Consider the following 12,114-nt stretch of genomic DNA (forward strand, 5'->3'; position numbering starts at 1 on the left):
GTTGCCAGACATGAGTTTGCAGTGGCCCAAAAGACAAATAAAATGAAGAGCCTTTGTTTCAGCAGGCAGCTCCTTACAGCTCCTGCAGAGGGAGAAGACTGCATAACCCAGGACTTCATGGAGGAGAAAATCTTTTTCTATTACTTTTCATTGATGTTTCTATAGAAATTAAAAATATTGCTTCTGTGCATCTGTTGGATAAGGACTGAATTGTGTCCTGTAGTTGGCAGTGGATAAAATGGAACATCAGATGGACCTTCAGCAAGACCACATCAAATGCAAAAGTCTGGATTCCTGCTTCAATTTCCAGTTTGAGCAGCTCTTGTCTCTCTGAGCTGCTTGTGGAATAGTGCAGGGGTTTTTAAAGCTCTTCAGAAGTGCATTTATTGGAATTGAACCCTTAAGCAACCTTGAAAAAATCTCTTCATTCCATGCAGGTCATTTTCTTTTGGATAAGGAGGTAAAAAAACAAATATGTATGAGTTCCCTGGTACATGGTGAACAAGGAGTGTTTGTGCCTGCAGTGGGGAGCCAGGCTGGGCTGAAGAGAGAACCTCATTGATTTCCAGCTGCTCCCTCTGGGTGCCCTTCTGGCTAAAGGAGTCTGTACTGCTGGGAATCTCCCTCTGGTTTTGTAGTGTGAGATGTTCAGAGCTGGCACCTCAGCAGCTTCCACTGTTTTTTGTGACAAAACCTCAGAAGAGGGCAAAGGACACTGGTTCCATGTGCAGCAGGACACTGCTTTGGGAAAGGCTGGCTCTGATTCACTGTGGAAGCAAAAAGAAGAGTTTGGGAAGGATGAAACCCTTCAGACTTCAAGTTTCAACTTCTGCAGAGAGGAAATGGGAAAGAAACTCTGTAGTTGCTCAGTTCCTGCTTTCTACAGGATATTTAATTCTGGAACAGCACTAGCATCACTTCTGATTGCTCTTGGAAACAGGAGCCCAGGGATGTGTCAGTCCTGTGGACCTACACCCCTTCATCCACAACTGAAAGCTTTGGAAGGATCAAATAACTTCTAATTCACGTGAAGAACTTAGTCCTAATAAATCAAAAGGCTGAGTAAAAGGTTTAAGGTGCAAAGTCCTGCAGTCCCAACTTCAGTCTGGAGATTTTGGCTACACAGAAATAGTTTCTTATTTGAACAGAGTTGAACCCCATCCCTCCTGTGGATGGAGGATGTCAGGTGAGATGGTCTGGCTGTCCAGGGCTGGGCTCCAGGATGGTTCCTGCTCTTCAGCAGGACAGTGAGCCCTTTCAGGAATTGCACAGGAGGAGATGCAGGGCTGTGGCTGGTGTTGAGCAGTCATGCAGCCTCCCTGCTTAAGAGCTGGCCTTTTTTTGTCAGTACACTCCAAAATTAGATGGTGTATAAAATTCAGCACTGTGCTACACCTCCCTAGTGCTGCATGGGGATCCTGAGTGGCAGTGTCAATTATGCCACTGCAGAGTGACACCATTCTTTTATTTTTCTTTTGGTGCTGAGACTTTTTTTTCTTTAATTGCAATTGCAAGTTTTGTGCACTGTATTCCTGAACTCTGTAAGCCACTCCAGCCAGGTCATCTTGGCAGGGGACTTTGGATGAAAGTGGTGTGGAAGTGTTGCTGGATATCTTTGAGCTGGGTGAGTGCTGCTGAGGTGTTCAGCAGTCTCTTACTGGGAGCAGTGAGAGGTGCAGAGCATGCAGCTGAATTATTCAGGATATCTCCTTGGATGAACTCCACAGCACACTTTCTTGAAGGTCCTGCTTTCATCCCTGCCTTTCAGGGGGAGCTGCAACATCAAGTCCCTCTGAAATATTTTATAATTAGAGCCTTTAACAAGCTTCTTGTTTCATACTCAGTAACAAGCAAAATCTCTCTCTCCCAAGACTAGGAACAGCATGTTTTGATGGAAAGAATTAGTGACAAGTTCCTGTGAATTATTTCTGGGGATGTAATTCCCTAAATTGCTAATAAGTAATTGTCACTTTTCAAAAAATCAAGCTTTTTTTTTTTTCCCCTGCTTTCTGTCTCCTGGCTTGACTTGCTGAGAAAGAATAAACTTTTCCTTCCTTCTCACAGCACCAGGAGAGCATTTCCTTTTGCTGACAGCCCTTTCCTCTAATTCCCACTGATCTGGCATCGGGGGTACAAACACTGATTAGGCTTTTGATTCAGCTCTCTGAAGTTCTGGTGCTCCTGCAGGGCTCCCCACACCAGGATCAAGGTTTCAGATGTGCCCAGCAGCCTGTGCTGGTGCTGTGACCCCCCTGGGCAGATTCCCACCACAGAGGCAAGGAAAAATGCCAGGGGCTGGCAGTCCCAGGTGCTGGAGGAGGGAGCAAACCACCCCTCCCTCCATTTCCAGCTGCTTTTTCATTTCCAAAGAACTGCTCCTTTCATTTCCTTGGCACTGAACCTTCCCCAGCCATGATAGTGATAACTATTTATGGAAAAGCTGTGGCCAAGGGTACTGAGGGAGTTGCTTCAGCAAGTGAGAGCATAAAGATGCCTCTGTTCAGGGTCCCTCTGGTCACTCAGGGGTGCAGGACATAAATCCTGAGCAGCTCCAGGATGCACAGATTTGCCCAGTAAATATAGAAACCTGCTATAAATTCCACAGCTCTGCAAACGCCTCCTGCCTCCTGATTAGCAGGCCCAGGGTGGGATGGTTTTATTTCCAGCCCTGCTCTGTTAATAACAGAGATTTTCTTCTTCCAGGGTACCCACACTACCTCTCCCAATATTCAGGGCACTTATCCTGAAGCCAGGAGGGCAGGGTATCCTCTGGACTGGGACACAAAGTGGTTTTTTTGTGGGATGAGTTAGAAACCAAGCTCCAATCAAGCTCCTGCTGTTCACAAATGTTTGCTTCTTTTAGGGCCTAACAATAAAATATAAATTGTTATCTGGAGTCCACACACACACACACACACTTATGAATGGCTTTACAAAATGATTAAAGACTTACGAAATATTGTCTCACAATCACTTTTAATGCTGTTCTTAAAAGTTTTTTTTATTATAATAGGAAAAAAAAAGAGTGCTTTTGAAATATTCTATGAAAATTGTGTTCAATCCAGATTGTGCAATTGGATTAGGTGGGAATCAGTTGGGGGCTGTGCCTGTTTGCTTTTCCTGTCCAAGTTTAGTCATATGAAGAAAATCACTGTAGACAGTTTGTTCATTCTTCACTTTGTGGTAATCCCCAGCTCCTGGCAGTACCACAGCTTCATACTGTGCCTTGGAAAGTTGGAGTTTATCCCTGAATCCCTCTGTTTCACCAGGAAGATGTTTGGAAGTTGTGACGCCCACCCACCTTCCTCTCTGCCCCACTTGCAGCCACTCCCAAATGCAAATAAATTCTAACTGTGTCTGGGAGAAGTTTAAAGTTCTGGGGGCACTGTTCAGGAGTGGTTCTCTCTGGGAGGCTGGGGATTTCCCAAAATTTCCCAGATTTGTGGATTTTTCCTTGGAAAGGGCTATCCAGGCTCATCCTGCTTAGGGGGTAGCAGGGTTTAGAGCATCAGCTCATGAGATAAATCTTGGAGTGGGCATGAGGAGAGGTTTGAGAGCAGCTGGAAACACCACTGCTGGGAAAAGCCAGCAAAGAGAGGCTCAGCACTAACCCTGCCTTTTCTCTTTCCTCCAGGGAGAGCCAGGCCCTCCTGGTTTGCCAGGCCCACCAGTGAGTATTTCCTTTCAAGAGAACACAGAACATGAGCTGGCACTCACAGCCTCACTTTCCTCTTCATCTGCCACAGAATTCCCAGGAGTGGGGATGCTCAGCACTGCCCCAGGGGACAAACACATTCTAAATAGAACGAAAGTTAAATTAATGAATGAAATAAGTGAGATAAAGCTTGTGCATCACCTGTGTAATGACAGGTATGGTACCAAACCACATTGTGTGGTTATTTTGGCTCTGCTCTCACTCTGTTTCAGCCCCCCAGCCTGCCAGGGGTGCTCAAAACTGTACCAGGTGGCAGAGCCCTTACTTTGGCTACTCACTGCCTCCCTACCCCTGCTAAGAGCAGCTTGTGGGAATGAGCCAAAGCTGAGATTTAGGATTTGGATCTGGATTCATAGCAAGACTCACCCCTCTTCATAGGATTTTCCCACATTGCATGATGTAAGATTAACACATCAACAAATGAGCTTCCATCCTTGCATCCTTGCCACCTTTCTCTTGTATTTTATTATAATAATTATTGCTTTCCTCATGTAGGGACCAAAAGGAGCACCAGGGAAGCCTGGAGCTGCAGGTGAAGCTGGGTTGCCTGGCCTTCCTGGAGTGGATGTGAGTATTTTGTCATCTTCCCTTAGGTCTTTTCAATCTTTCACATAGGCAGGGGTGTTTTCCTGAGGTGTCTCATCAACCTTCTCTGTGCCTGCTGGAGAAGGAATGGGAGTCCTGGACCTACCTCTGTGTCTTGGGTGTCAGGGGAAGTTGGAGGAGAAGCAGCTCTAGGCTGAATTAAGGAATGTGAGAACAGTTTTGAGGTGTGTTGCTGGCAGGATGGCACTCTCTGATCTTTTGGGGTTTTTTTACAGGGTTTAACAGGGACTGATGGCCCACCTGGCCCAAATGGGCCCCCAGGAGACCGTGTGAGTACCTCATTGCATCCCAAGTCCCTTTGAATTGTCATTGTCACTGCTTGCAGGGATGATTTTCACACTCTGCTGTGAATTGGTGATATTTAAGTGTTGATTCTGATGTGAGCTCTTGCAGAATACTTGGATCCTTGAGATGCAGCCCCAGGTGTTTTTTTATTAGGCAGATCATGGAATCCACCTTTCTCTCACACAGTTTGAACCTGCTTGGGTTGCCTCAGTGGTGGCTGTACTGGGGATATTTCAAGTATCCAAAAAGTTTCTTGAGGCAGTCAACAGACTCAGCTGTGAAGTTTATCAAAGTGAACTTGTTTTGGCATTTATTTGTTGTCTGAGTTGGCAGATCTGTGTTGTTTGTAATTAATGCTACTGTGTATTAACTGTTTGAACTTTTGCCTTTTATTATTTCTGGAACTGTCCATATGCTTGCATTATTAGTTGCCATAGTGTTCCCCAGCCAGCCTAGCAAGAAATAAGAATTTTTTCTGCTTCCTGCATGTTCCAGCTCTGATGAGGAGCACCACAGGGACAGAGAAACGACTGCCAGAGATGCTACAGATGTCCTTCAGCTCATCCACAGTCATCACCCCCTCTTAGGCCTCCCTGTGACATTAAGGAGCAATCATTAATGAGCCTCTCAGCACAGATTGTGATCCAGCATGGCTGTTCTCCTGGCTCCTAGATGGGAATATAAGGCTTGTGGCCACAGCTGGCTTGGACTCAGGGCTGCAGTGATGGGCTGAGTTTTTGTAACCTGTTCAGTATATCCCAATAATCCACTTGTTGTCTCAAGGACTTACTGAAATCCAAAAAATCTGTGAGTTATTTAAGGGGATGAGTGGTACAACCATGTATTTGTGATATGCTTTTCTTCCTTTCCCATGTGACAGACAAAGTTTGTGTGGCCACTGGGAAAGTTGAGTGGCAGAACCCAAATATCCTGGTCCCAAACCTCTGTCCATCACCACCACCCTAAACCCCACTCCTTTTCTGTCCCTTCTTTCTCCCCAGAGATCCCAAATCCTGGCCACGCTCAGACATTCTGTGCCAAGAGTCCAGCAGCACCCCGGAACAGATTGCTGATTTTTAAAGTGGGAATTCTCAGGATGACCTGCAGAAGGCTGTGAGCAGTGGTGTGCCCTGCTCTGGGCTGGCTGGCAGTGCTTGCCCATGGCCATGGCAGCACACAGCTCCTGCCTTGCAGGGTAATTGAGCAGATAATTCCTGGCAGCAGAATTTCCTCCCTGGCTGCTGGGCAGGAGCTGCCCTGGCTGCTTTGCTTTGCTTTCCCTTGTCTTGTAACTCAGCCTGGCAGCATGGGGCAGAGCTGGGACCCCTCTTCATTTATGGGAGCTTTTCAAGGTCACTGCTCCATCTGGGAAATTGTTTTAATTGGTCTGATAAAGACCTGGGAAAAGGGAAGACCTCTGAAAGCTTTAGCACTCTAAATGGACAGCATTGTTAGCCCAACTTGCTTTTCTTTCTCCCTGTCTTTTAGAACATACTTCAGTCTTGCAGGACTGAAATAAGCTGTTTACCTATTGCTGTGGGTTTGAATCCATGATTTACACTCTGATTTCTTCTAAATAAGCTTAATTTTTTGAACTGGAATGTCTGAGAGCAAAACTGTTTAGCACAGGGAACTGAACTCATGGAGGCCAGTTTTCAGTAATGCTTTATTTGCCAAACAATTCCAAAAAGATTTTTATCTTAAATATCTCCTGCTGCTCTCAGCATCTATTAGCTTTTCTCCTGCTTCTGCTTAAAGACTGATTAGATCAAGTCTACTTGTTTTTTCAATTTTAAAACCCCTTTATTTTTAGCTGGGGCTGAGCTGGGTCCTGATCTCCATGCTAGATACTGATGTCCTTCATTGGAAAGTTCTCAAAAGCTATTTTGAAGTTTGTTGTTTTCCAATGAAAGCAGGAAAACATAATTATTCACTTCTATTTATGAATGTCATAATAATCAAATTTTTTCTATGCTCCACAGTTGTCTATTCACAGAGTAAATTACTACAAAGTGAAAAATTATGGTGATAGTTTTCTAATCAAAAGAGAAAGAACATTGTTACCAGGAGAATGAGTTGAGTCAGACAATGTTATTAAAATTGAGATGTAAATTAGAGTTTCTCCTTTGCTTTAACGCAGTAGCATCAGCTCATTCAGGGATTTCATGATCTCTTACCTTACCTGGAGTGTTCACTGCTGCTTTCTGCACCTTACACCCCCTAAGGTATCAAAATTAGGGAGTGTAAAGGGCCAGTGTTTGGCATTTTGGGTGCTCTGCCAACTCTTTGGCCTGTTGGACAAAGCAGAAAGGGGCGATGCAGCTGCTGTCAGAATCAGGGTGCAAGTCAGGAGGTGCCAGGAATTCAATGTTTTCCTTGCAGGAGGAGATCCCAGCTTTCCCTTCCAGCCATCAGCAGTTGGAAGGATTTTCAGCCTGAAGATAAAAGTGACTGGAGGCAGAGCAGGAGAAATGAATGGGCTGACATTCACAGCATGGCTGATTTTTATTGGATTACAGCTCTCTGCTCACAAGACCACTCTTAACAAGGCCCTCTGTGTCTTTCTCCTTAACCTTAACAAGGGAGAACATTTCTAATCTCCTGTGGCCCACAGGACATGAGGAGAGGGCAGAGTCATCCCTGGCTCACAGTGGGAGCTGTGTGTGCTGGGTTATTCTCCATCCATGGGGCAGACACCATTTAATTCCAGCTCAGGGCATCACCCTCGAGGTGTTTCTGTGCAGCATTTTGGGAATGTTAGGAAAACACTTGGGCTGGGGAGAGGCTGTGGAAGCTTTGTCTCTGTGCAGGGAGATGTCCCTGCTCTGTCCCTGCACCCTGGAAGGTGTCCCTGTCCATGGCAGGGGTGGAACAAGGTGATCTTTAAGGTCTCTTCCACCCTGGGATTCTGTTTCAGAATCATCACCCATAATTAATTTTACAGCCTGCTGGCCAGCTGGCAGCTTTGCAATGCAGCAAAGGAGTAAAGGAAATCTCCCTGTGTTCTTATCTTCAGTCAAGCAGGAATTTCACAGCTTCAAGAGTGACTTAATTCTAGTCTAAGCCATGAGTTCACCAAGCTCCAGTCAAGCCTCAGAGTAGGAATGCAAACTGGGAAAAGGAGATGAGGGATTTGCCAAGGAAGTAAGTGAAGAAGCAGAAGCTGCCAAATCTTTGGCTTTGCTTGAAAGGAAAATTGATGAATTAATAAAATTCACTAGAACAAATCCAAATTTTGTTAATAGTTTTAGGAAACTTAGTCATTGGATCTACAATACGAATGTATTATGAATGAGAATATTTCAAGTAGATGGAATTCAAGTTATGAACGTTTAGATATTCATGGAGGATATTTAGATATTCATCTAAGGCCAGCTGGGACTTTCAGAGTAATTATCCATAAGTTTTTTTTATATGTGTGAATTCAGTGGTGTCTGTTTCTGCAGGACACTGCTGGAGTTTGCAGGCAGAGACTGGTGTCAAGGACAGCAGCCCATAGGGGAGTTTCTCTTTTATCCCTGCTGATTTTTATCCTGTTTTATTCCCATAGGGTGCATTAGGACCTGCTGGGCCACCTGGACCAGCTGTAAGTACCTCCCAGAGCAGCACATGGGATCAAAGTGTGGGATATTATACCAAAACCATCACCAAGAGAGGATGGGAAGCTTTGTATCCCAAACAAAAGGATCAAAGCCTGAATCAGTGAATATATTTGAAATGTTTAAATATGTATGTGGGACCTGTTCTGGTAACCAGACCTGGTTTTATTCTCTTGGGGTACAGACTGACCTAGCAAATGCTATCACAATTATTAGACATTATCTAATGTCTAATCAAAATTTAAAGGAAAAGAAAAAGGAGGAATAGATAAACTGGAATGTTGTCTTCCTCTCCATGTCTCACTCTTGTGTCACCACATTTCTCTTTTCTTACAGACATCTCATAGGTAACAGAGGTGAAAAGGGAACACAAATTATTAGAGGCAACAAAAGAATTCATCAAGACTCTGCTCTGATTGCAAATTATAATCACTAGGGGCAAGGGAGTGATAAGGGAGCTTAGAAAAAAAGTAGCAGCATTTTTGAGACTTTCTTCTATTCCTGTATGTTCTCTTTCTGAGTGATATTTTACTGTTTCAACTGTTGTTTTCAGGGCAAAGGACTACCAGGACCTCCAGTAAGTAATAATAATATTTTTAAAAAAATTCTAATTTGAGATTCTGATTTTATTGGATACCCTGAGTGTTACAAACCCACTGCAGGCCTCAGGTCCTTCTGCTGTGCCAGGCAGAGCGACGTGGAGTCCTGCAGATCATTGACTTGTGGGGTTTTTATCCTTGCCCCACCCTGGGGAAGCTGCTCTGCTGTAAATTCAAGGCACAGCAGCCTTGTGAACAGTGGAAGTGCCCAGTTCTGGGGCAGATTTAGTTTGGTGGGTTCCTGGGAGCTGCCCTGAGCCTGAGGGATGCAGCACTGGCAGAACCAGAGGATGCACTCTCAAGCTGCAGGGGAAATACAGGTTGGATATTAGGGAGAAGTTTTTCACAGAAAAAGTGATGAAGAACTGGAATGCTTTGCCTGGGGAGGTGGAGTCACCATCCCTGGATGTGTTTAAAACAGACTGGATGTGTGCCATGGTTCAGTAGATGTGTTGGGCTGGGTTGGACTTGGAGGTCTCTTCCAACCTTACAGAACCATTCTGTGATTCTGTAAATTAGCTTGGCAGTGAATTCCAGGGAATGTGGAGCAGAAAGGAATCTCTGTGTTGGGAATCTGCTGGTCTGGTGCAGGATGGAGCTCCCTGGGGGGATTGGGACCATGGGGACAGCCCAAGTGCTGGCTGCCCCTGGGTTTGGGGTGTCCAGGTCACCACAGGTGTAAAAGATCTTTTTTCTGTTCCACAGGGGCCTCCAGGACCCAGTGGGCGCCCAGGGGGACATGGATTTCGGGGTCCTTCTGTGAGTCTCTCCTACCACTTCATCCTCATTTACTGAATGTGCCACAACCACAGAAGAATGAGTTTGATTTTTATCTCTTACCTCTCTCTGAAGGGATATTTTGATACCCACCCCTCAATCCCTTTGTATTTACATTGAAAGGGAATCCTTATTATTTTTCTCTCCTTTTAGGGACCTTTTGGTCTGCCAGGATTCCCAGGGCCCCCTGGACCACCTGGGCCTCCTGTAAGTTGAGACTTGCAAATAAATATGAGAAAATTCCTGGGAGGATTCTGGAATTTTCTTCTTGCTGCACTTTTTATTTGCTGCCACAGCCATGAGCATTCAGCAGGGCTTAAACACCATGCCCTGAGGAGAGCAGGGGCTTTTCCCTGGCTGCCCTTGCATCATTTGATGATCTCCTGTTTGTTATTTGTGCTCTGTGTGAGGAGGGACCCAGTGAACCCCACCTTTATGGTGTTCTCTCAGGGAAGGTTTTTGTGCTTGCTTGGATCAGGATGTGTTCTTGTAGGGCCAGCAAGAGGGTCTTGGAGTCAATCCCTGTTTTGGGTTTGCTGTGGCCTCTCTGGAGTGTTGGACAGTGGGGTTGGAGGTGTTTCCCTAAGACAGGAGGAAGGCAGGCACAGCTGCTCTTCTCTAATTGCTGCCTTCATCACCCAAGGCCCAGAGCCTTGCCAAGCCCAGCTGGGCATCTCCAGGGGATGTTTGCACCCCTGGTGTGTCAGGTTTTGAGGGTTAGGGCAGCTCATATCACCCCAGGTTCAGGGGCAGCACTTTGGGCTGAGTATGTGCCTTGTGCTGACCCAGCTGAGCTGTAAAAGTTGTCCTAGAAATTGTGTTTCTCCTGGTGTTTGTTTTGTATTTATAAATCACCATTCCCTGATTTGCAGGGTCTTCCAGGGGCCCTTCCTGATGGCGGTGGGGACCTTCAGGTAGGTTTTTTCTTTATGTAGCATGAAAATATGCTTTGGTTTAATCCCTGGTGTGACCTTAGGCTGGCACAGCTCAGGGAGTGTCAGACCATCTAACATGCACTGTTTAGACCTGCAGATGTGGGTTTAAACCACCTCACCAGGATGCACAAAAGTGGGGGGTGTGTTTCCTGGACTGAAATGGTTTTTCAAGGAGGCAGATGTGCACTGGAACAGATTTCCCAGAGGAGCTGTGGCTGTCCCATCCCTGAAGTGTCCAAGGCCAGGCTGGACAGGGCTTGGAGCAACCTGGGACAGTGGAAATTCCCTCTCCATGAGGGTGGAATGGGATGAGCTTTAAGGTCCCTTCCAACCCAAACCAGTCTTTGATTTTTGCTTCCCAAAGTGCATATTTTGCATGCATTCTTCATGTGCCAAACAACTTCAGCATTTACAGCTTCTCATGGTTCCAACCCTGCTCTGCAGCAGGAAAGGCAGTGTGTGCAGCATGATTTATTTCCAGGGATGGTGGCACTGCCTTCCTATGGACATATCCTTAGGAGAGAGCCTTGATCCCTTTCTTTCAGGGGAACAAAGGAGTGTGAAGTCCAGGAACCATGGAAATGTCATTTGCAGATCTCACAACTGTTGTTGTGACAGCTTCTTTGGTTTTCTAATTGGCATGCCCCAAAAAAAGCTCCCAGTCAATTTAGGCTGCCTTATGGCACATCACATGGGAGTTCATAGAAAATGATGCTATTCCTGCATGTTTAATTTAAGTTACCCTGTGGAATATACTAGAAAATTAAATTTTTGCTACAGAGGTGTTGCTTGAAGTTGTAATAAAAGAAAAAAAAAACCAACAAAACAAATTAAGAGCTATTTGTAAAGTTTCAAGGGAATGGCTTTTCCTCATGAAATTTCTATGCAAGTTCTGATCTGTTCCCAGTCAAGCTTCAGTTCCCACCTGGGGCTCTCCCACTGCAGGTATCAGCTCATAGTTATTGGGTTTTTATTGGTGTCCTTCAATTAACTCTGATGCCTGTCCTTGTTTCACTTAAGGAGTTGGCTAAAGGAAGTCAGTAGGGGTCAGTTAATGCAGAGGATGAAGTATGGTCCTAATGATTGATAGAAACTGATCCAACTTCTCTGGGAAACTTGGGTTCTTAAGCACTTTGGACTCTGGACACTGTCAGCCCTCAGGAAGTCTCACAGTCTGTGTTCAGAGTGGAGCAGGCCATTCATAAATCATTATTTTGTGGGTTACCAGGGCCTCTAGGAGCCCATTCCATAGGGAAATGTTGGTCAGTCCATGATGCTGTGATTCCATTCGATTTAGTGAATTTAGAGCCAAAATCCACATGACTTGGAGGAAAAACCAGCCTCCCTGGATGTGCTGTTACACCAAGTTATTTCTGTTCCCTGCAGTGCCCAGCTCTGTGCCCACCAGGTCCCCCAGGCCCCCCAGGAATGCCAGGCTTCAAGGTAAGGAAACATCACCTGGATTTGTCTCCCAAAATAAACACCACTATGAACCCCTGGCATTAAACTGTATTTGCAGTCTCTATGTATAACCTCCACAGCTCCCAAACCAGCCATGCATTTACATTTATTCCTACAAATGAAATTTAACCCTAGGC

The 12,114-nt window shown here is 45.4% G+C and overlaps 1 protein-coding gene across 1 annotated transcript in view; it reads left to right on the forward strand.

The window, feature by feature from the left end:
- COL9A3 (collagen type IX alpha 3 chain) overlaps positions 1-12,114 on the forward strand; it is a 32,880-nt gene that overhangs the window by 3,311 nt on the left and 17,455 nt on the right. The window contains exons 3-11 of the mRNA XM_033075019.2: positions 3,635-3,670; positions 4,211-4,282; positions 4,537-4,590; positions 8,157-8,192; positions 8,759-8,782; positions 9,510-9,563; positions 9,735-9,788; positions 10,454-10,495; positions 11,903-11,959. Of these exons, the coding sequence (XP_032930910.1) occupies positions 3,635-3,670; positions 4,211-4,282; positions 4,537-4,590; positions 8,157-8,192; positions 8,759-8,782; positions 9,510-9,563; positions 9,735-9,788; positions 10,454-10,495; positions 11,903-11,959 (429 nt within the window). The remainder of the gene's footprint in view (positions 1-3,634; positions 3,671-4,210; positions 4,283-4,536; positions 4,591-8,156; positions 8,193-8,758; positions 8,783-9,509; positions 9,564-9,734; positions 9,789-10,453; positions 10,496-11,902; positions 11,960-12,114) is intronic.

This window comes from Catharus ustulatus, chromosome 17, assembly GCF_009819885.2.
Source record: "Catharus ustulatus isolate bCatUst1 chromosome 17, bCatUst1.pri.v2, whole genome shotgun sequence".
Lineage (NCBI taxonomy): Eukaryota > Metazoa > Chordata > Aves > Passeriformes > Turdidae > Catharus > Catharus ustulatus.